This window comes from Onychostoma macrolepis, chromosome 12 (assembly GCF_012432095.1).
Source record: "Onychostoma macrolepis isolate SWU-2019 chromosome 12, ASM1243209v1, whole genome shotgun sequence".
In the NCBI taxonomy this organism is placed as follows: Eukaryota; Metazoa; Chordata; class Actinopteri; order Cypriniformes; family Cyprinidae; genus Onychostoma; species Onychostoma macrolepis.
Window position 1 is genome coordinate 7,199,743 of NC_081166.1, and position 26,521 is coordinate 7,226,263.

At 34.5% G+C, this 26,521-nt stretch overlaps 1 protein-coding gene across 1 annotated transcript; it reads left to right on the forward strand.

Moving 5' to 3' along the window:
• The first annotated feature begins 2,488 nt into the window (after positions 1-2,488).
• On the forward strand, positions 2,489-13,346 carry pmp22b (peripheral myelin protein 22b). The gene is made up of 5 exons (XM_058794123.1): positions 2,489-2,648; positions 3,237-3,331; positions 3,614-3,707; positions 9,092-9,232; positions 11,119-13,346. The coding sequence occupies exons 2-5, from the start codon at positions 3,254-3,256 to the stop codon at positions 11,277-11,279; spliced, it is 474 nt and encodes a 157-aa protein (XP_058650106.1). The 5' UTR covers positions 2,489-2,648; positions 3,237-3,253; the 3' UTR covers positions 11,280-13,346.
• The last annotated feature ends 13,175 nt before the right edge of the window (positions 13,347-26,521 follow it).

Here is a 26,521-nt window from a genome sequence, read left to right on the forward strand (position 1 = left end):
CTGTTCCTCTCCCTGCATACAGTTGACAATGCTCTTCTATAAGTATATTACACATAATGATGAACTTATGGCATATATCAGTGCAAATCTTACATTTTTAGTGGCTGAAACTTTTCAAAGAAAATGTCTTTTATGGGTGACTGCCAATATAACTCAGCATTTTTAATGGATGCTGTATTGCTAACATAATGGAAGTACATCTCCAAAGTGTGTCTGCTCTAACATTGCAGATACTTTGGAAGGCCAGGCACACAAACAGATAGGTAGCCATTAAATGAAATAAGTGAGATGTCAGACTCAGGCTAATGGCATTTGATCAAAATGTCCTTATTTGAATAATTACTAATTCAATAACTTTTAACCATTTCTGTTCATTTGGTTTTATGGTTAAACACAACACACTGCAGTAAAATAAAATACAAATAAATACTTTAACTGATGAAGAATGTTGAGAAATGCTATATAAATATATAACAAATCAGGGCAAGTTAGGCAGTCCATATCTAATATTGTTGCGGCTTGCAGTAAATTTCAATAAAGAATTTATTCATTTATTTACAGAAAGTACATATTTTTTATAGATGCAGTGCCAAGGACCCCACCACAATGACCAGATTCATAAATGCCTTGAAAGTGTTGAACAGTACAGTTACAATCACAGCCGTCCTCTCTGACTGAGCAAAGGAAAATCAAATATAATGGAGGACACAAGGCCCACGTTTACACACATGTCAAGCTTGCATTCCCCTTGTTATCTCTAGTTTGTGTAACTGGAACGCCAGAACATTCCATAGTACCACAGGGATTATTTCTCCTTGCTTGAGTCAATGGGTGATAAGCAAGAACAACAAGCCACTGTCACGAGGCTTGTTAAAAAAAAAAAAAAAAAAAAGTGTGGACTTTCACAGATATGCAACGATGTAACATTTGGATCGGTTCAGTTCCCATCCTCATATTCCACAACCTGAATTTAGCAAGGCAAGGCAAGGCAAGTTTATTTATATAGCATATTTCATACACAATGGTAATTCAAAGTGCTTTACATAAAAGGAAGTGAAATAGTCATTAAAAATAATAAGAAATTAAAAATAATAAAAATCAACAATAAAAACAAAGTGATTTAAAAATTGATTTTAAAAGAAATTTACTGGATAATCAACCTCTACACTTCAAATCCATGTATTTCATCTCTTTAGATTTGCTATGTAGCTATATATATGGGTATATAAACCCCTCAAGGACACTAAACCTTTTCCACTGCATGTCGGCTATTAAAATAGCATGTAAACTCTAGTTAAATAGTATGTAAACCAGCAGAGGTAGCGACAGCGTATGAATGTAACCAACATCACAAAGAGCCTGAGACAACACAATTGACCCCTGATAAGACTGTGAAGTAAGTGCCACAGATCACGTCATCAAAAACAGACAAAGCAGTGGAAGCAAAAGCTATATATTATATATTAGTTACATTATATTTTATCCAAAATCATCATCAAAATAAATAAATAAATAAACTATGAAGATTTTAAATTATTCACTGTTGTCCATTGTTATTCCTTGATTATCTTGACACTCTATGACCTATCTCTCATATCAGGAGGAACACTCAACACTCTTTCAGCCCTCCCTCTTTTTTTATTGACTTCCCATTTGATGACTGATGAGAGGGAGAGCGGAAGGGAGGGGAATCTCTTGTAGAGGAATTCTGCAAATTTCTGGAGGCCTCCCAAAGGCCAGCTAATGGCCACACTCATTTTCACACAGACATTATCAGGGAGAACTGAGAGTAACCATTTAACAAGTTTGTATGGCTAATTCCCATAGCAACCACCAAAGAAAACGAACATTGTGCAATTTCCAAATGAGCAAAGAAAAAAGCCCCCAAACTATTTGTGCTTGTTTATTTGAACAGCCACTACTGAAAATATTATATACAGTATTGCCATTGGATAGCAATATTCCTTTACTGCCTGCTCTATTGCCATAGAAACAATCCAGAGTTCAAAGTCAAACTAATTCTGTTATGATCATGTGTTTGCAGTTTAACCATGACTGTACTAAGGATAAAGACATTATTCCAGTTTAAAGTTTAAAGTTATGCAGGAAAGTATGACTTCTCTGTCTTTATGGATAAATTTGACTTAGATCAATCTGCAAAATCAATAAGACTATTTAAAAAAAAAAAAAAAAAAAAACTTTTTCCATTTATTAAATAAACTTATTTTATTTCATTTAATTGTATTTTATTTTACCAACATGATCCAGCCACTGCTTTCTAAGATAGCTTACAAACCTACTAGCACAATAGTATTTTTTTCTCTCTATCAACCACGCTGGTATCCATGAGAACCAAACACAGCTCTGGTTGAGTTTGTATGACTAAGTACCCTGTGGTTTTCCTGCGCTCTTACGCACAGTGTGCGCTGTGGATCTGTCGCGGTCAGAGGGCGCGCCTGACGTAGCCACGCAGAAAAGGGCGTAGTACGTCCATAATGAGACTCTTTAAAGCTGCTGCTCCATACAGCATATTAATTTAGTCGCAGAGAACTGGACTTTGGAAATACGCAGTACTTTTGACACAAGTGACGCGGCTGCATTTCGGCGTTTCCATCCATTTTTGTGGACTTACTTTCACTTTGATCGCAGTAAGTTGGATTTATATTGCAGTGCAAACGTACGTTGCTTCTTTATGAGTATTAAAAGGTCCGGAGCGGATAAGGGAGGAGAGTAAATCTTGCCTTCAGGATAAGAGAAGCCACTTCCATGCTTTGATTCATCCATACAATGATATCTAGGCTAACTTTATAGAGAGACACTCATGTCGTAGCCTAAAATGATTATAATATACGAGTTACGCTGGTTTTGCACTTGTGAACTTCGTTGTAACACTCTTTTGCGCCAAAACTGATGGTGGAAAATGGTGTACATGATGTCAACTAACTGCGTTCTGAACTGCAATTATTGGAACATCAAGAAAGTTTTAATAAATCAAAGACTAATTTATATTAAAAGTCTTTTTTTTTTTTTAAATAAAAACGCTTGGATATTATATTATCTTATATTCAACTCCAGTGACAAAAAAACATATTTTGACTTATTAATATTTAAATAATTATTAATAACCTAAATCCAATAGCCAAAATAATATTAAAGGGCTATATTATAACTAATAATTGGTCATTGATGTATTTTATATTTAATAATAAAAAAAAAATGTTTCGGTGTTTGTACAGAACGTTAAGGAAACATCATGCTGCTCCTCTTACTGGGAATCGTCGTCTTGCATGTGGCAGCACTGGTTCTGCTCTTCGTGTCAACTATAGTCAGTGTAAGTATTCTGAAGCTTCATTTATTAATAAAGATTAATAGAGATTTTCTCTCTCTCTGTCTGCCTGTCTATCTATCTATCTATCTATCTATCTATCTATCTGTCTGTCTGTCTGTCTGTCTGTCTGCCTGTCAATCTACAGTCTCTCTGATATTAAATTGACAATTCAATCAATTTGGAGTCGTTTTTAAACTCAAACCCCAATCAGGCACTAAAACTAGCTGAAGGAGAATATTTTGGATGTGTTTAAGCCATGCTAATGAGTATTCTTGAATCTAACAGGCATGGGCTGTTAACCCCAGCAGCAGTTCAGACCTCTGGACAAACTGCACCACATTGAATGGAGCGTCCAAATGTGACCCTGCTGACACTGGAGGTAGGATCCTGCTACATTTTTAGATTTGTTTAAGAAGGAATGTGTGATGAAACCCCAAAATTTGGGGCAATAATATTAATTTCAAGATAGGAAAATGTCTGCCTCTCTGTAAAGGGTTAAAGAGCCACCCTCGGTATGTTACACATAGCAGGTTATTCATGGAGGGCTCGATCCTGGCATAACTGTCAAAGCCCCTTTGCCTGTTTACCACACTTTGTAGTGGGTGTGCCCTCTCTGCCTCACACCTCTGTACTGCCATCTAGGGGTGAGAATTCAAGTGTGCAGTTTCAACCCACAACAGACCCCTCTTCAACATCAGCTCTGTATAAATAGTCTGGTTGCCGGCGCTGAGCTCGGGCCCCTTGTTTGGGAGTGGAGAGTGCTGGGCTGCAAGTAGGTTTGAGAACTTATGGGGTGGGGCAGAGGTAGAGCATTCAAAGCAGATTAGATTTAGACTGATCTGTCTGTAATGGCGTAGCATCAGATCGTCGTAGGCCATACGCAGCATTTTTTGAGTCACACCCACGAATCAAAATGCCAGCATCAGGTTTGTTAACACAGTTTGAGAGAGAAACATTTATTATTAAAGTTTCTGGTTAAAATACAAGCTTATGTTGTCATTTTTTAGTTATTGTTGCCATGTAACATTTATACCAGAATGGTGTTCTTTAATGCATAAAAAATAATTTAAAAAAGTGTATTTTTAAGTAATGTACATTCTCAATCAGATCTCTGTTACACTATTGGCTGTTCTTGGAGGGTGAGATGATGTCATAGTTCAGAGCGGGAAACGCCTCTCTGTGCACTTTGGTAATGAGGCGGGACCAGAATGCTTTGCTGTGTTATTTCATAGCTCTCAGTTAGTTGGCGTAGCACCTATAATGTGGCATGTTTGTTTAGGGCGTGGTGTGGGGGTTGGCACACAGGGTTTTTCTGTCCTGCTCTCCTGCGCTCACTCACGTGTCACTGCTACGCTGCTGGAAAAAGGCTGCTTTTCGGTTACTTCTTAAGTTGATCTTTGACGGTCATCTAGGCTGTGAAGAAAGTCTTTTCATTGGTGCATGTAATGGCCAGATTGGCCTTTTAATTCAATGCACACAAACAACAAATATGAACCTTCATGTACACTACTTTAAGGACAGATTAAATTGATAGTGACAGTAAAGACTTTTACATTGCATTGTTACAAAAAAGATTTCTATTTCAAATGCTGAAAACCGGAGTAGTGGCTGCTGAAAATTCAGCTCTGCATCACAGGAATAAATTATATTTTAAAATATATTAAAACAGAAAACATATATTTTAAATTGTAATAATATTTCACAATCTTTCTGTTTGTACTGTATTTTTGATCAAATAAATGCAGCCTTGGTGAGCATAAGAGACTTTATAAAAGTCATAAAAAAACATAAAAAAATCGCACTAACCCCGAACTTCATAATTTATTAATGTTTTATGTATCACTTAACAATAAGGTTGTATGCCAACATTGGGTAACAGACTAGTCAGCATGAACAGTATGTTTTTACAGTGTGTTGTAGAAATTGTTAATGTTAAAAAATGTAACGTTAAATTCTGTATATTTCTGCATTAGAAAAATATGAACTAACAAAAGTATATTTATAAATTTACATTAAATGCCTTATTTATTAAAAAAAAACAAAAAAAAAACAGCTTTGATATCTAATGCATTCACCCTTACAGTATAATGCCATCTGACAGCAGCTTGCATTCTTAACATCTTTAATAATGCAGACCAAATGTAACCCTGGACCTCAAAACCAGTCATAAGTAGCACAGGTGTATTTGTAGTTATAGCCAATAATACATTATATACTGTGGGTCAAAATTATAAATTGTTCTTTTATGCCAAAAGTCATTAAGATATTAAATAAAGATAATGTTCCATGAAGATATTTTGTAAATATATCAAAACTTAATTTTTGATTAGTAATATGCGTTGCTAAGAACTTCATTCGGACAACTTTAAAGGCGATTTCTCAATATTTCGATTATTTTGCATCCCCAGAATCCAGAGTGTATCTCTGCCAATTATTGTTCTATCCTAACAAACTATACATCAATTCAAATTCCAAAAATTACCCTTATGATGACTGGTTTTGTGGTCCAGGGTCTCAAATGTAGTTGGCGTTCTGAGGGAAAATGTTCTCCTTCTCATTACATTGGATAAAAGGCAAACATTCTGTGCTTCAGCACAATCCCTTGACAAATCAAGAGGTTTAAATCAAACCTGGGTTGGAAACAAGCAATCAAACCAAGTGCAAAGCCATCCTAAGATCACCTGAATGGTGTATTTTACACCGGGAGTAATGCAGAACAGCTGGCATGGCGAAGCTACTCAACACTGGCAGCTAAAGCATGCGTGAAATCCTATTCATCATCCTATTATAGAGAGCCATTTCATGCACCAAACTGGGGTTATGGCGGTCTAGTATCAGCGCACGAACCCGCACCCCTGTGTTATGTTTCGTGGTGCATATTTATCATCTGTTAAGCCACGTTCTTCACGCCCAGGACCATACGTACCCCTCTAAATGCAAACACAAGGCCTCCGCTTTCCAAAACGAACCTTCGATCCTGCAATACAAATCGCTGCCTTAGATGCATGACTGCTGACAGAAATACATAGGGTGTTGTCAAGCTCAAAATGACTACAGCCACACCTTATATCAGGAAACTCCAAATGTCTTAACTCTGTGAGTGTAGATAAACTTAGTAACAGTGAGTAAATAGACTGTACGAGGGGATGTGCTTCTATTTTTACTTCATTGTTGAGAGAGATGTATTGTATCGTTTGTATTGTGTGGGTGCAAAACACAGATACCAGAAGAACCTAGTATTTATGGATGCATACTAGAATAGTCTCCTCACATGGTCTCTGATGAGATGTTCCGAGAAAAACAAATGCCATTTCCATAGTTGTTTCCATTCTGAGATTGTTACAAGCACAAACCGTTTACAGGCTTTTCTTGTCCTTTTAGGGTTATCCATGTGTGCCTGAGCGTTGCGATTTTGCTGTTAATGAGATCATTGCCTAAACTTTGGATCATTCGTTTTGCCCACAAAAGTGCAAAGTAGTTGATTTGTTTATGATCTTGAGAGCCCAGATTTTCCAGGACCTGATCAAATGTTTCTATATTCTTGGAAGCAAGCAATGCAATATTGTAAACCGGCTTTAGTAGAGGATCTGGTTCTTCTGGAGGCTGGAGTAGTGGCTCGGAATTTGTTGTACTCAGTAGTAGGCCGATCGGTTTTAGGGGTTTGACAGTTCTAGTGGCTTTAAGGGGAGCGGCATACACAGCTGAACACGAGAGGAAAGAGAGAGAGAGGTGGAAACCTGATTCTACAGGAATGACCTTTGGATAAGAAATAGACATGCTGGACAACCCATGCATTCCACTTATTACTGCTTGGGCATGAAAGGTAGAGACTGAGATGGAAAGAGAGCTATGATATGTTCATGCTCACGCTTCTCCCTAGACACATTTTACTGTATGATTTTAGAAGAACAACAAAACGCTTCCTTAAAGTTGAATAATGACAGAATTTGGTGAACTATCCCTTTAACATAAGTACTTTTTTTTTTTCCCCAGCGGATGAACGATAAATCATTGATAGTCAATCAGAATCTATCCTGCTTTAAAGAACTCAAGCATTTAAAGGGGCAGACAGCATAACAGGTTTATTGTGCATAGGTGTGGACACTAATATAATGGTATTGTTATAGTTATCTTTATAGTTATCGTTCTTGGTGTGACCGGGCCTGTATTCGTAGTTATCATTCCTCTATAACCTTCTTCTTTGGAAACAAAGCGTGTCCATACTCTTTTAAAAATAAAGGTTTAAGTAGGGGGGTTTCACAGTGATGCCATTGGAGAACCATGTTGGCTTCCCAAAAGAACCTTTTAGCAAACTTGAGTTTCTTAGTATGAAAAAGAGCATTTTATAAATCTAAAGAACCTTTTGTGCAATAGAAAGGTTGCATGGATTTTAAAGGTTCTTCATGGAACTATAGATGTGCCTTCGTTTTTAAGAGTGTACAATGAAAGTCAAAGTTTTGGACCCCATTGACTTTCCTAGTATGGGCAAAAACATTTAAACATTTTTTTATAATAAACTCAAACAGGTTTTAATCAAAATGAGTGTGTTATGAGTGAATGTATCCCTTTAAAACTCTGTTGAGGATGACAATGGTAAAACAGAAACACTGAACAATTTGTACATAATGGGACATTCCAAAGCCAGAATACACGCTAAACATTAAACTAAAACATCTGCCATGACATTCCTCATCAATCCCAAACTCCCTCAGACCAGTCTCACAGCACGCTATTGACTTTCAATTGATGGAAGAACTTATTGTTCAAAGCTTTCGCCTTGTGAATCAGTCTACAGTAACCTTCACAAGTTTGGGTTAGAAAGATTTTTTTTTTTTCGGAAAGTATTTAATACTTTTATTCAGTAAGGACCAATTAAATATACAAAAAAAGACTTCTTATTTCAAATAAGTGCTGTACTTTTGAGCTTTCAGTTGTTTATTAAAATATATTAAACACAAAATATGATTGTTTTTACTATGTTTTTAATTAAAGAATTGCAGCCTGGTGAGAATGAGACCTAAGAAGATTTAAAGCATAATAAGATTTTAAAAACCTTGTGATCAGCAGTGTATGTGCAAAGCAAGTTGAAATATTTCCTGTTATACAGGAAAGTCCTAATGCAAACATTTACTTTCCTGTCCGCACATGGAAGAGGGTGGAATGGCTCTAATGCAGGATAAAAATGACACACGGGGGGCTTTTAAAGCCATCAAATGCAGGTAATATAGAGTTAATGGAGCTCCTTGTAAGTTGCAGTGTTATGGTCCTGGTATGTCAAGAGAGGATCGATATCAGGTGCTGGTAACCTGCTAAGAGCTTTTAGGAACAGAAACCTCATTATGTGATTTCACAATGCATTAAGAGTTCCTGGATTCTCCAGTGCTCTTTATAGCCATGAAACAGCCATCAAAACTTTAAATGCAACAACAAGAGTTCATTATGAAGCAATATTTGGTGTTTTTTTTTTTTTCTTTTTGCCGACTCACCTCTGTCATTATCAATAATACATAGATATATCAAAGCGCACATCTCCAATTGCACGCCAATGTATAAGTGCAACTATCAGTACATCTGTTGTTATCGATCGAGAATAGCAGATGAGAAAATAAATAATGACCTGCTTAATGTCCATTCGTGTTCATTTAAAATGACAGTCTCCTTCCCAAGAGCAAAGGTTTTTATTTCCGCAAAGCTCAAACTGCCCTAAGTGGTTTCAGGAGTAAGGAAATGCACTAATGTTTTGAAATGCTTTCTGTTTTTCAGTTTGGATCCAGGCAGTCCAAGCTCTCATGATCCTGTCAATCATCTTCAGCTTCCTGTCTCTCTTCCTGTTCTTCTGCCAGCTCTTTACTCTCCAGAAGGGTGGACGCTTCTTCCTCACTGGAGCATTCCAGATCTTTGCTAGTGAGTATCGTGATGTTATGTGAACATCAGTGGATCAATTTGGTTGTTTGCAGATGCTAATGAGATTGACATAGCACGCTGACACGCTCATGCAGTGTTAATGGACCCAAAGTGTTCGCCATTGAAACGAAGGAGAGCGATAAATTGCATATGCATTTAAGCTAGCTGGCTCAGGTGATCTGAGATCAATTACCATTTATTAATAAAAGATTATCTATGGGACATCTACTGATCTCCTCTGTTCCTATGAAGGTGTATTTGCTTTCATTCGGCGACATGAAAGACCTTTGGCCTTAGTCTTGTTAGTCTAATGAGTCCTGTCAACTCTCATTAAACCACAGACAGCGCAGGAGAACCCTTTAATGCGCTCACTTCCTGCAGATAATTTGGTTACGATTTCTTAAGATTAAATCATGCGGCATGCAGAGTCATACATAGCCAAAACGAGTAAGCGTTTCTCTTATGAAAAACAATACGTGTAAGATATCAGATATGGAGTTTTACAGTCATTTACTGTATTGTAACTGGAGCTAATGTAAAATGATAGCTCTCATTAGAAATGTTTAATTAAATCTTAGGTCTTTGGGATGTGATGAAGACAGAGTATTATTAGAGATCATTACTGTGCCTGGATAATGAATAGTTCTGTGGGCGACACGAATGCTTGATCTTTCAGTACGTACTGAGGGCTTTTAGAGTTCATATCTGCGACTCGCATCAGAGAGGATGGACTTTAATTGAAAGCTAAATGTCAGAGGAGAGCCGAGGGTGTAAACAGCACAAAGCCAGACAGTTACAGGTGCCCACAGAGTTGGCACCGGATACACAGCTGCTGCCACAAGATGAAATGTCAAGACTGGTGCTCTGGGGGTGGTCTGTGGACTGCCTGACATAAAAGAAAGTGCTGAAAGTGCCATGTCATGTTTCCTCCCTCTCACCTTATAGTCAAGAATAGGCTGAGAACAGCCATTCTTAGGTAAATGTTACTTAGTAAATATTAGTAACAGGTAATATTCAATATTAACTGTTGTAAACAATGACGTCATTCTGAATTGCAGCACACATGATTGGATATTTCATTATTATCCTGACCACAAAAGTGTTTCCAAAGCCTTAAAAAATTATATTAATAGATTATATGTTTATTAATAAAAAATAACTAATAAAAAATATTTAAAATAATTTTTAAGATCTATCTATCTATCTATCTATCTATCTATCTATCTATCTATCTATCTATCTATCTATGGAAAAAATCTTCTAATTCCTAAATCCTGTAAATCCTAAGTATATATTATATTATATTACATTGTATTTATTATATTTAATGCTGTCAAATGATTAATTGCGATTAATCGCATCCAAAACAAAAGTTTTTGTTTACATAATATCTGTGTGTGTACTGTGTATATTTATTATGTATATATAAATACACACACATGCATAGTATACATTTTAAGAAAAATGTTATGTTTATATATTATATATACATAATAAATATACACAATGCACACACATATATTATGTAAACAAAAACGTTTATTTTGGATGCGATTAATTGTTTGACAACACTAATTATATTATGTTATAATTGAAATTGTAATAATATTTCACAATTTTACAGTTTTGCTACTATTTTTTGATCAAATAAATGAAGCCTTGGTGAGTATAAGACATTTCTAAAACAAATACAAAACAATCAAAAAAACAAAACAAAAAAAACACTAACCCCAAACTTTTAAAAGTCATATAAAACAGCAAAAATTAAAGTGTGGTGGGAATCATGTATAGATAGATAGATAGACAGATAGACATTTATGTAAGGTAACATCAATTCATTTTTAATTTTTAGAAACTTAATTTTTCTTGTCTTCCTCTTCCCTCAGGTCTTTTCGTTATGAGTGGAGCTATCATTTATACGGTAATGAACTCCGAATGGGTCCCTGAGTCAGAGTCCTTCGGCTTTTCCTTCATCCTGGCCTGGGTAGCCTTCCCTCTGGCGTTCATAAGCGGCTTAATCTACGTCATCTTGAGAAAACGAGAGTGAGGTGGCACCACTCTCTTGCGGCCGCCACCTGGAAATACAGCTTTGAAGCCAAAGTATCACACTGCATCCACAGAGAAGTGAAATCACGCAGTATCTTCACCCAGGGGGTCAGTCAAAATCAACCCCGTTGCCACCCCGAAAAGACATATTCAATACTGTCATCATTTGAAGATGTGTATATAGTATCTTTGGTTTAAAACCTATTTATAACACTTTTTACATATATGTACATAGTATTTTATGTTTGCTCTGTTGACAAAGAACCTCTGAGAGCTTTTCTTTTAGCTAATTAAGTGCCTAGAGTGTGTTTGTCTCAGATATGTCCATCATTAGCCATAATGTGTGTTTGTGTCAATTTTTCTTTGCTCATAAGGCCAAAAATACTTATAAAAAGGTTTTGGATGTATTTTAACCGAAGTGCATGTATTAAATTATAGGGACAATGAAAGGAAGCGTTTTCAGTGAAGCTGCATTGAGAATTTAGAGATGAAGTAACTTAAAACACCATCGTAAGATCGGCAGTTTTGAAAGTTTTTTTTTTTTTTTTAATAGTTTTTGTTTTCCAACAAAAAATGGTGCTATGTATTTACCATTCCTTTAACTAATAGCCATTTAGACTTTATTTAGAAGGACATAACATGACTGAAAGCCAAAATCAGAACGACATTGAATAGTTTGTGCTTGTGCCTATAACACAATGCTGTATATACAGTAATCACTGAAAAAAGGTTCATTTTATAATAAAACAAACAAAATGTGTTCTGAGTAGCATGTGGTTATTAGTTTAGATTTGGGAGATTGCGATGGAGGAAACAGAGACGAGGAATTATTGATTTTAGTTGGATTTTAAAGTTACTTTTAAGAGCAGTATTAGCAGCAGGATTTGAGAAAGGCAGTAATTCATTCACTCGGTTGAATAAATGTCGCTAATATAATCCAAATACAATTCAAATATAATGTTTGATGGATTTGGTCACTTGTTAGCTGATCGGGGCATTTAAATAATTAAACAGTTGAGGCGAACGCCCTGCGTATTCAAATCAGACAAGCATATAAAAATATAAAGTAAACATGAAATAAAGGTATAGTTTTTTTCCAAGTATCAAAATGACAGCTTACAATCCTCTATATACACAATATATCCAGAAAAACATATTTAAAAGCATCCAAGTGTTGTGTAAAAATGTGTTGTGAACTGACCACTGATAACATGATGGTGGACGCATCATAACAACTGCATGCATGGAAAGATTTTTCAATACTTGAAACATAACATGCTGCAATGTCTACCATTTTTGAGATGCTCCGTTTCTACTCACATAACTCACAGTAATTTACAATGTACTGTAATAGCATGTGATTGTATTAAAAGAGAAACGTATTACTTACAATTAAAGGCCCTATTCTGAGGACCATGTATTAGATTGCTTCTCCTGCAACTCCAAAAACAATAAATGATGTTTTGTTATGATGAACTGATCACGTTGCCTGTTTTCATGGTTGTAATGGCCTGATGAATGCCTGACTAAATCCCCTTCTGCTTGTTTTTTTTCTGTGACTGAACAAACAACTTCAATTATTCATTTTACCTGCAATCAAACAGTTTATGATACTTTTTCTTTCTTGTGTGTAAAGGGATTTCTGTATGTAGCGATTGATAGTCCTCTTAAAAATATTAATATTTAATCAATATGTGGTCTATTCTGACATGGGACCAGCACTAGAAAAATGTTGTATGTGCTCATTTCCCTACATTGTAATACTTTAGACTGCAGTCGTTACTTGACAACGTAAGGCTAAAACCTGACATAACCCCCGAATCGTGTTGTGTTCATTTGATCTGGCTAAACAGTTGTATACAGTGTAATATTTGTATTTAATTGAATGTTGTGGTGCTCCTTCTGAAAACAGCTGTACTGTAAGACGTGTCTGAAGGAGTGTGAGCTCTGATGAAGACTGTTCATTCACAAGAACCCAACTCTGTGACTCTGACTCGCCTCTTTTACGAAAGCTTGTGTTTGTGTGTTTATTAAAAGCTATTAAAAAGAAATACTGCTTGCCAGAAAATTGTCTATCTTTTTACTTTCTGAAAAAAAAAAAAAAAACGTGTAAATTAAAATGAACCAGAGGTTTCATCTGCTGGATTGTGATCCAAAAATGTCAATGGTTTTGACAGCAAATAATAAAATAAAATGCAAATAGCCTACTAAAATAACTTCTAAAGAGAAGAATCAATCGCATCCACAAGTATGTACAGGTATAGATATCAGAATCAGCTTTTGTTTACAAAATCACCCTATTCAGCCTATGAATATTTAATTAATAACTGCGCATTACATACAACATTGCAAATTCTTCTTCAGCACCAGTTGAGGACCACTGATCTAAAATTAATAGTGAAAAAAAAAAAAAATAGTGCCACTTACTGGTGTAATTTAAAAAGTACAACTTGATATGTGAAAATATGAGAAAGGCTGCCATCTAGCGTTAGAATGCCATGTTTGATAATTGATTTCTAAAGGCATTTTTAGCATTAGCTATTCATTCATTTATAAATCCACATCATATTAGCGTCACATTCAACAACACCACGGCTAACGAGGAACTTTGCACCTTCGGGAAAGATTCTCTCAAATTTCTGAACAAATGTAGGCCTATTTTCAGTTACGTTAATAAAATGACAAAGTTATCTGGTCTTTAATGTTATTAAAACGTTAGCACAAAATCACGATTTATCCTATACATCGTTCATGGAACGATTTTCTGAAACATTTTAATTTCAGAATGTTATTGTGTGTTTTTAAAAGTTGCTAAAAATGTGAAACATGTTTGAAAAATGTGACCCTGGACCACAAAACCAGTCTTAAGTGTCAATTTTTCGAAATTGAGATTTATACATTATCTGAAAGCTGAATAAATAAGCTTTCCATTGATGTATGGTTTGTTAGGACCAGTATCCAATATTTGGCTGAGATACAACTATTTGAAAATCTGGAATCTGAGGGTGCAAAAAAATCAAAATATTGAAAAAATCGTCTTTAAAGTTGTTCAAATGAAGTTCTTAGCAATGCATATTACTAATCAAAAATGAAGTTTTGATATATTTACGGTAAGAAATTTACAAAATATCTTCACGGAACAAGATCTTTACTTAATATCCTAATGATTTTTGGCATAAAAGAAAAATTGATAATTTTGACCCATACAATGTATTTTTGGCTATTGCTACAAATATACCTCAGCGACTTAAGACTGTTTTTCTTGGTCCAGGGTCACAAATGATAAACTTAAACATTTCCTTCAAGTATTATCTAATGTTCACATAACCAAGAAAAAGCGTTGTATATATATATATATATATATATATATATATATATATAAACCTGAGCACGTTAACAAAACATATTTTTGTTAACTGGGACTCTGAGACAGTGAATACAGAATAGTTATCTGACAGCTGCAGGTCACTAAAGTGTACAAAGACACTAAACTTATCACTTGATAAGTTATTAAATATCATTAAATATGTCTAATGTTAGATAACTGTTACAAAAAAAGGCATTAATGATATTTTCCCCAAGATTCTTAATGTCCAATTATTGTACAAAGCACCCTGCTGCCCTCTAGTGAGATTCACGATAACTTGCTGTGATAATGTCTAATAAAATTTGAACACAAATGATTTTAACAAAAAGAGTTAAAGACTAGAAGAGTTTGAGAACAAAACAGATTAGGGAAAAAAAAGGACGAGAAAGAAAATGTCACAGACCATTTCACAAGGTGTCACAGTCCATTTAATCTAATTACACCATTCATGAAACCATCAGCAGTGGAATCATCAGTCTTCATTTAGCTGGACTTTGTTTGCTGGGTGAATGTTTCTGTAAAATCACTAAACAAAATCTGAATAGGTGAATTTCCTGCTCATATTTTATAATAGAACGATTCCGCAGGAGACAAATGTGTATTGAGATTTACATTAAAAATAGACAAACATAACTATATAATGTTTTTATAAATACAATTAACATTTTTTTCCATATTTATTTATTTATTATAAATATAAATGCATGTCAAATATTTTATTTATAAATACAACAACTGCATTTTTGCAGTATTTATTTATTTACTTGCTACATAAATGCATGTAAACTGTCTATATTGCAATATTTGCAATGCAATTTTTGCAATATTTTATTTATTTATTTATTTACTATGAATAAATGAATGTAAAATATTTTATTTTTTATTTATAAATACAATAAAAAAATGTGCAATGTAATTTTTGCAATATTTATTCATTTATTTATGTGCTATATAAATGCATGCAAAATATTTTATTTATATCTAAACTGGATACTTTAACTCATCATTTAAAAAGCCCTTAAAACACATTATTCTTTATTTATCCATAAATTATAGATATAAATACTCATAATGACTATTTAAAGGAATCAGATGATGTTGGGCTCCCGTGGGAATGTCTCTGTAAGGCAGACAAATTAATATTACCCATGTGTCTTATCTTATAATGATGGTAATTAATGTATGTGACCAGAAAACCCCTGCAACTTAAGCCTGTCAGAATGATTTGCTGCACCCTGTCCGGTTTCCAAAAGCCCTAATCTGGAGATGTTGTATTTTACAGAGAAAATACTAATAAAAAAACAGTAGGTAATAAAAGAAAAAAGATTCTGGCATAAACAAAAAAATTACATGCAGATGTTCATATAACTGTAATAGGTGGCAAATGTCCCAAAAAGGTCAAAACAGAACATAAACACACTTTTTAGGAGTTGATCCATGAACACGACAGGGTAGTAAACACATCCCGCCAGTTTTAGACAGCACAAGCTTTGTTTATGCCCTGTATGCCCCTCCTCTGTCGCCACCGTAATTGTTTACGTCCTGCAGGTCAAGAACGAGACTACAAAATAATGACATTATCCATCGTGTCCCTCTCAGTCTCCTCTGCCCCCCGCCCATGTCTCAACCCTTTAATTCTACCCACCCAATGTCATTAACGCCTCCGCTATCCATTCTCCAGTCTTCAGGGAGATAATATTCCTTCATTTCTGGAACACAATGGGAAAGGACGCAAACAGAAGGTCCACCTTAATCTATCAGGCCTCCTTCAGTGGCTCTGAAGCTCTCTCTGACAGGCATAGCATCGCTGGACCATGGACCGCGGGACAAGAGACACAATTAAACCTCATGAAATGCAAATGGAGCCTTTTTAAGGCAAAGGAGGGGGCTATTTTCTGCCTGAAACCACCATCTGCTGGCTATCACCTGCACAAAGCATCATCGGCTCGGGAAATTTGTAGCTTTAATATTTTTTCATGTTAATTAAAAAAAAGAAACGGCTTACGAGTACACAGCTGGTTTCGATCAGGACAGCGAACATTCAGCGGTTTGAGCCCTCGTACACGTGCACAAGGTCTAAAATGAACTTTTTGCCATTCTTGAGAAAATGTACTGGCCATAAATAATTTAGATTTTCATTTTAGAGTGAGTGAGTGAGTAAATATACAAACAAACAAACAAATATTTTTGCTATCATAATATAGTTTATAATCATTTGAAAGGGGTCTGTTCTCATCAAAACTGCATTTATTTGAAAAAGAAAAACAAACAAAAAAAAAAATACAGTGAAAAAATAAGTGTAAAATATAAATTTAATTCAAATTTTAGTTTTCTAAAACCATGATACACCAGCGTTCAAAAATAAGTTTTTTTTTTAGAAAGGAATTAATACTTTTATACAGCAAGGATGCATCAAATTGATCAAAAGTGACAGTAAAGACATTTATAACATACATACATTATAATACAGCAAAAATAGTAATATTTTGAAATATTATTATATAATTTAATTATAATTTAACTGTTTCCCTTTTGATTATGATTTAAAGTGTAATTATTCAGTTTCCCTCAGAAATTTTTCTAATATGTGTTTTTGGTGCTTTAGAAACATTTAATTTCCTATTAATATAAATTTAGATTTTTTTGAAAGAAAGAAAGAAAGAAAGAAAGAAAGAAAGAAATATTTTTATACAGCAAGGATGCATCAAATTGATGTAAAGTGAAAGTAAAGACATTTCTAACATAATCATTTAAAAAAAATATTTCAAATTTGATCAGAAACACAGTAAAAAGTAATATTGTGAAATATTATAATTTAACAGTTTTCTTATTTGATTACATTTTGAAATGTATTGATTCTATTTCTTCATAAATTATTCTAATATGCAGATTTGGTGCTTTAGAAACAATTATTATTATCGATGTTGAATTTTTATGTTATTTATTTATTTGTGGAAACTATGATATACTAGCATTAGTTTGAAATAAGTTTTTTTTTTTTCTTTTAATAAAGAAATGAATACTTTTAAACATCAAGGATCAAAAGTGATAGTAAAGACATTTATAACATATACATTTATATATTTGTTATTTCAAATTTGAACGGAAATACAGTAAAAACAGTAATATTCTGAAATATTACCATTTAAAATAACCGTCTTCAATTTTGAAATTGTAATATTTTTACCAAATTAGTTCTATGTGAACCCAGATGTTTTCTTCAGTGGCCAGTTTACATGTCTTTGATTTGAATTGTCGAGTTACTTCATTTACTTGCCAAAAAGCCAATTTAGACTCATATTTTGGACTCATATACATGCACACGCCAATGCATAAACACCCCTTGACCCTTCATACATGCACTAACATCTCCTTTCACACACTCGCACACACACACACACACAGCCCACCTCCTATCAAAGGTGACCCTCGCACCATTGCCCCAGTCCCCCAGTGGCTTCATAAATCCCGTAATATGCGTGTGCTTGTTTAGAACCTGATCCCTCCTCACCCAGAGGTCATCCACGAGCTGTACCCCAGAAACATGTCTGGACGCGGCCTTCCCCAGGGCACCGTTCCACCCGGGTCAGAACGGACCTGCTGTTTTATTTTCTCTCCTCCTCCGTCCGCTGGTGCAAACGTTCATTCTTCACAGTCACAAAAGGCCTTTCGCTCCAGAGGCCCCAGATTTGCCCCCGAGTGGCTCGATCGCAGGGTTTCAAGGTCAAGACCAGGCTGAAGGTCATCAAAGCCAGATCTGCCCTCTGCACTGGAGTCTGTCCATCATGGTGTCCAGATGAAGGAAGCACTCGCCGCTTATGGAGTTTCAGACTAAATCGAACCCATTCAGAGCCATCTATCATACTCAATCATGCTAATGCATGAGAACAGACGATCTGGTCATAATAAAGGCTTTGAAAGGAGAGAATTCAGGGGTGATGAGACGGACAATATATTTCCTCTGTTTAACACTCAAACCAAGATGAATTAGGCAAAGTGGCAAGACGCTGTCTTAAAGGAACAGTTCACCCAAAAATGAAGCTTTTGTCATCATTTACTCACCGTTGTGTCTTTTAGAGCACAAAAGGACTTATTTAAAGCAGAATATCCAAGCTGCTCTTGTCCATATAATGAAAGCGAATATTGACCATGACTGTCAAGCAAGATTTTTAATGAACAACACCTTAAATTTGATAATTTTCCTTACATAAAGCTATCAAATAATTCCAGAATAATTGGAAAAAAAGCTCATATATCATGTGGATTATGTTTATTATGCATTTATTTTTATTTTTTTAGGAGCTTACATCAATTTTGTTATCATAAATGAAAAGTAAAGTGATAAATAAATTCTAAAAATCTGCTAACTGAAAAAAAAGTGTATATATATATATATATATATATATATATATATATATATATATTTTTATATATATATATATTTATATTTATATATTATATACATAATATTTTTAAATGACACACATTTACACATTATTTTGGCAGATATAAAATGTAAAAAAAATGTAAAAACAACAAGAACGATAACTCTAAAAATATTACAAGATTAAAAAAGATTTTTTTAAAAATCTGTTGACTGAAAAACTAACTTAATTGGAAAAACTGAAACTAAAATACATTTTCATAATTAAAAAAATGTGAATTGGAAATTCATTTTTATTTTAAGTTTTCAAACATTATAAATCCCACAATTTTAATAACATCATATATTTTTAAATGACACCATTTTGCCCATCAGCTTTGACAGCTATAAACTGTCTAAAAAAACTAGAGTCAAAGCTAATGAAAATGGGTGAAAAAAAATGGCCTACATTCATTTTTATTACGTAAAACTGCCCGAGGATGACAGGCAGAGAATTTTAATGTAAAAAAAATAATGTGAGCTCTTTTGTTCCTTACATAAATCCTTTTTTTTTTTTTTTAATGATTTATGGCCACGTACTCATATTCCAATAATTTAGCCCAGCATCCATATTAAGGCTTTATATCTAGTTTTCTGCAAGTGAAGGATTGTGGGTTCGAAGTCTCTGCCCTTATACATTGTTCTCTGAGGCATGAATTATGCCAGCCTGAACACACAGTCTGTTGGGCACATGCCGCTGAAGCAGCCCAAAACATACCTCCGCTGCTGCTCTTGGATTTCAAGCAAGCCGCATTGAGCTGGGAGAGAAGGGAACCTCATACTGCCATATGGAGTAAATCACACTGGAGCCATGCCAGAACCATTACAGCCAACCAGAGACCAAATATGAGGACCACTGAATTAATAAAGTCACAAACAAGAGAAAACACTCAGATACTCAAGATATCCCGCAAGTAATGAAATACTGTGTGACCATCATCAAACACATATAACTGCTATATACAACAGAATATGAAGTTAACTTTTCAAATATTAATCAAATGTATTTTTTACCTGTTTGCAAGCCCAGCTTTTATGATTATAGGATTGAACTTGCAACAAACAGCCAAAAACTGAAGAAATTAAATACACGACTTATAGTTGTTAAATAGAAATCACTGCTAGGCCTGGATTATGGTAAATGAAAGTTTGCATTGTAAAATAAAAATAAAATTAATTATTAAATGAAATGAAATAATGAAATGGAATTAAATTAAAATTAAATACATGAATAAAGTTATAAACATATGTTTCCCCCCAGGACACAATTCTAAAAATCTAATAATAACATTTTTACTGCATAGTAACTGCATAAAATTGTATTACTGTTTTTATTGATTGTCTGTTAAAGATAAACACATACACACATAATATGGAGGAAAAAAAAATCTGGCAGGGCAGTACAAGGCATTTAGATATTTTAATGAGAAAAATAGATAAAAATACTTGAGAAAAAAAATAAAAATAAGATTTTTGGGGTCTTCAATTGAGAACATAAGTTACACTGCCCCCAGCTGGTCAGCTCAGCGAACTTCAGCTGAACTGCATTGTTCTGTATTGCAATTTATTATGAACAATCGTTACAATTAGTTAGAAATGACTTCCATATCCACAGGGCTCCTGAAAGATATCTCTCTGATTAATTCATGGCATTAAATGCCCATATGCGCAAATAATTATGATCATTTTCATTTGAAAAACAGATCTAAGGACCTAGATAAGAAAAATGGCAGGTTCAGACTCAATGGGAAGATGATGTGGGTGAGAGAGAGAGCACGAGGGACAGAAAGAAAGCGAGAGGAAAAAGAAAAGAAGGAGGTGAAAGGTCAGGGTTAATGTAAGCATGATTAGTAAACCTAATTATCAGACCTCAGTTTGAGCTCTTGGATGGCCCTGAAAAAGCCAATCACCATTAATCTACAAGCCGCAGAGAGCAATCGCAGCAGCAGAGATTAATGCAGTAATCGGACCACGATACCTCCTATCCATCATATCCATCACAGCCACGCTGATACTGCTAGCACTCAACACTCACAACATTAATGCCAACAAACACATTTCAAATGCATCACAAAAATAAAAAAAGTGACTGAAAAATAGATTTCACACAGAACACTTTACTATAATTTCAAATCATTATTATTATTATTACTATTACTACTAATACAATTAAAATTAGCAATAATATTTATTGCTAACATTACATTTTTCAATTATTGTAGTAGTATCATCATCATCATCAACAACAACAACTATTATTGTTGTTATTATTATTAATAATATATAATAATATATTAATAAACTACAAATAAAAAGTAATAATAATGATTTCTATTATATATTACATTTTTAAATTATTGCAGTAGTAGTAGCAGTAGTAACAACAACAATAACACTACTAATATTATAAAATAATAATAATAATAATAATTATTATTATTATTATCAACAAAACAACAACAACGACAACAATAATAATAATAGTGTAAAATACTATATTATAATATTATATTATTGTTATTATTATTATTATTTATTTAGAATAAAATAATATAAAATAATGCTCCACAGTATGTATTACTCTGGACTTACAATTTACAATTTTACAACAATTTAGCTCTATGGTATCTATCTTAATGGGGTCATATGATGCAATTTCAAGTTTTCCTTTCTTTTTGGAGTGTTACAAGCTGCTTGTGCATAGATAAGATCTCTGAAGTTGCAAAGACTAAAGTCTCAAAAGCAAAGAGATATTCTTTATAAAAGTTAAGACCTAAAATGGCTCATTTAAACATGCCCCCACATGTCTACGTCACGGTGTGGGGAGATTTGCATAACACCGCCCAAATGTATATGCAAAGAAAGGGGGTGTGATTTTTATTCTGGCTGTAGTATTGTTGCTGCCGCCGGTGCCATGTAGTGGAGATGCTGTGTTTCATTGTGAAAGCGAAACTTCTTTGTTTGGGCTTCCAAAAGAGGACACAACTAGAAATCCGTGGTTAAGTTGTATTTACAACACTGTTCCAGAACAGTTCAACCCAAATATTAGAGTGTATGCAGCATATTTTAACAGAGGACTATTTCCTGAACCTGGGAGTAGCCTGCCAGCTGTGCTCAAAGACTGTTTCTATAAAGTGGGGCAATTTCAACTTTGCAAGGACAGTCTGGTGCTTCTGACTCACAGCCTGTAAGTATGTTTTCTTATTTAAAGAATTTGTCACTGACTATTCAACGCGAGTTTTGAGCAGTGTAGAGTAGCGCTCGTTGTTTGTCATTTCTCTGATCACAAATGCAGACATGGTAATGTTTACCATGTAAAAAGACAGTATGTCATTATAGCCAGTAATTATGTCCCCACTGGATGCAACAAATTCCTCGTTTGTAATGGGTTTTATTGTTTTTGTGTCGTCGCGCCGGGACACGGCATCACAATATGGTAAGGGGCGTAACATTTCCGTCTCACGCTTGAGGTATTCGGCCAATCACAATGCACTGGATAGCTGGCCAATAAGAGCACGCCTCGCTTCCCAGAAAGATGACCTTTGTAAAAATCTGCGCGTTTCAGAAAGGCGGGGCATAGAGGAGCAACAATAATGTACAGTATGTGGAAAATAATGTGTTTTTTTAACCTTAAAAAACATAAACACATTACATTCCACCAAATACACCAAATAATGTTCTTTTTAGCAACGTCATATGACCCCTTTAATAGATAAAGGTCAATGTGTGAGGCAACATTCACACATACAAACACATTTTCTATTCATACGTCTGGATAATGTTCACACTATCAGTATTCTCACACTTCAGGGCGGTACTTGGTGAATTCTGGGTGTCCTTTCTCTGCCCTCTGACCCCAGCTCAGTTTTTTTCTCTAACAATCAAAGGCCATATGGTAAACATATTTCCCTGCTTCATTGGGTTTTACTGCACTTGCTACAAGAATGAAGGAGGTTGTGTCAGGTTCATGAGGGTAAACGATACAGTCAGCCATTAAAGAGCTTTTATTTCTGTTAGTGCAGGCGGAACGGCTCTCAGGGACCATTCAAACCCGGCCGTCAAATTATAGAGGAACAACATGACCACAGAGTACTTCTCCAGCGGGCCGGCCTGAGAGGACTTTCAGGCCAGTGCAAAAGTGGCTGACCGTAAGCATTCGTTTGGCTATTATCCTGAAAATGTCCCTTTTGAAAATGTTCAATAAAATGGTGTTTGCTGCAGGCATAAACAACATGTAGTGGCTGTGTGCAAAAAGCGTTAAAGGAATATTCCGAGTACAGGTTAAGCTCAATCAACAGCATTTTTAGCATAATGATTACCACAAAAAGGGTCATTTCCACTAATTTCCCCACTTTTTATTAAAAAAGCAAGTTTCAAGGTTAGAGTGAGTCATTTACAATAGAAGTGAAAGGGGCCAGTTACTGTTTCAATAGTAGATTTTAGTGTGGAAATAATCACTTTCTAACCTTTTCTAAAAGCTGTATCCCATTTTCTAAATTTGTTGACAATGCAGTGCCATAAACCCCCAAACGCTTTTAAAGTTTTAAGTGACTGACAGAAGAATTAAAACCCTTTTAAAATACAAATGTAAAATAAATAAATAAATAAATATTAACAGCAACTTAATAAAAAAAAAAAAATTAAAAGTAAAAAGAAATTGAAAAAAACAAACATTAAATGGAAGCTCAGACTTTGACGTTATACATATATATATACAGTATATATGTATATATACATACATACATACATTTTATATATATTAAAATGGTTTTATAAAATTAAGTTTCACCTTTCTATTTTTCTATTTGTTAATCCTCCCAAAATTAAGGGATGAGTTGACATTACTTTTGTGGTGATCAAAAATTTGATTGAGCTTAACTTATATTGAACCCGGAATATTCCATTAAGGTTACGGTTCAATTCCCATGAAACACTTACACTGATAAAAATCATCCTGAATGTTTTCTAAGCCACTTTGGATAAAAGTGGCTGTCAATTGGATAAATCAAATGAAACTGCTTATTACATTCATGACTGTTTCCAATTACATTTTGATAATATTGATTATTCTACTATCACGACAACCTTTTCCTTTTTAAGTGGGTTAGACATCAAATAGCCATTATGTGTCTGGTAAACAACATTAGAGCTTAATTATATTACACTGAGAGCAGTTGATGTTTTGAGCGCTGGAATATTGGCAGCTTGCTCTCCTGCTGTTTTCTTTCTGTGTATAATGTCCAGCTTTGGTCAGTGTACATCCCTCAATGGTCAGGAAAGGAACTTGCGATTCAATGCTTTAGCAATGTCATGCAATATATAGTTCAGTCTGTTATATGGAGTCTTTGGTTGGATGTTTCTGTTTCAGTTCATAATGGTGGGCTGTAATTCACATGGACAGACCCCTGCACCCGAGCACTGACCTGCATCTGGACAGCATCTGGGGTCGGATCGGTCAGACCAACAAGTGCTGAACCATCTGTGCTGGTTCCCGCTTGCCCTCTAAACCTAAAGAACAGGTCATGTAAAATGGAGGGAGGAGTAAATATAATGGAACATGCATAAATAAAACATGCACAGTATGTTTATAAATGAACAGTGCATTTATTTGCACTACTGTAGTTTTAAATGGTACGATTTGTCTTTGTATGCAGCTACGATACTAATGCTTTGGCAATACAAATTGTTGAAGCTTCTTTTGCTTCAGGACGCAGATTTTACATCTCATCTGAATCAGAAGAGAAATATGTGCCAATCAAGCACCATTTAAAAGTAAAAAAAACAGTCCAAAACAGTTCTAAACACATGTCAGTGGATGGACTTTTTCAACGAAGGAAGGGTTACTTTTTGGATTATGAACTCATATTTTGGCCAGAAGTGAGGGTTTAAAGTTAAAATGATGGATTTGTTTCTTATAAACATGTAGCTTTTCACTTCACAAGACATTAACTGATGGACTGGAGTGTTACATGGGATTATTTTTACATGGGATTATTGTCATTCTGATGGCACCCATTAGAGGATCCATAGGAGAGCAAATGATGTAATGCAAAATTTCTCCAAATCTGTTCTGATTGAAAAAAAAAAGAAAAAAAAAAAACCTCTGTACATCTCAGATGGCCTGAAATTTTTGTCAAATTTTAGAAAACTGATTCCATTTTTGGGTGAAATATTTTTTTTTAAGTGGTGACCCAAAACAATACACAAAATAAAGCAAAACAAAAGGCAAAACACAACAAAATAAAATAAAAAAATAATAAAAAAGTAATCACACAACAAAAAACAAAACAAAACAAAAAACATGAATACTGCTCTTTTGAACTAATCATCAAATAAATGGCAAAAATGCATCATAACATTATAATTGGTTTGTTGTTGTTGTTTTTATTATTATAACATATAAAATATATGATTTATTTATTTATTTTTTTTAGAAAATATTGTGATGTTTGCAAGACACGTGCATAAAGCTTAAAAGAGGTGTTTGGCCTTAGGAAGGATTCTGAGGCAGTTACCCCACAGTCTTTGATAGTGTGACGACCAACGACACTTGAAAGAGTAAAAAAACACCTTACGAACAAAGTGCACTACTGTATTTAAAGGGCAGAAAAGGTGCCCCAGTGAGACAAGGCCACTTAAAAGAGTTGCAGAACTGGGCCCTGGGATCACTACAGGAAGTAAACAACCACATGGCACCAGAGGGAAATATTTAACTCTGGAGTGGGGGATGAAAGAGAGAGTATGAAAAGGACGAGAGGCGTTAATCAAAAGACATGGATGTTTGAGCAAGTACCCATGATAGGAGGAGGATATAAGAAGTTGGGAAGAGATAATTGATAACAGATCGGCCCAGGGGCGTGCTCAGGTGCAGACAGCACACTTACCATGCTATTTGTAGGAAGGCATACACAAAATTTTACAGATGGTATTGTCTCCAGAAGGACTTTTAATTATTCTAATCTAAATTTAATGACCAGATGACACATTACAACTTATAATAAAATTAAGTAATCTATTAAAGTCAGCAGGGGGGTAAAAGCCAAGAAATTGCTGCAAATGCTTTTCATTTTCATATTTAATGCTTTATGATGCAAGATGAATGTGTTGCTATGCATAAATACTAGTGTACACAAATAAGCATAAACTAAATTACTTTCATACAGAATGCATTTGTAATGTAAATTTAATGACCAGATGACCCACTACAACTAATAATAAAATTAGCTAATCTGTTAAAGTCAGCGAGGGGGTAAAAAGGCAGAAATTGGTGCAAATGCTTTCATTTTCATATTCAGTGCAGTGTGATCAAAGGTAAATGCATTATGCCATTTAAAAACAATTATTTGCATATACGAATAAGCAAGAACGAAATTATTCTTGTACAAAATGGGCTTGTAATGTCAATGTAATGACTAAACAACACACTAAAACCTATTGTAAAATTATGAAATTT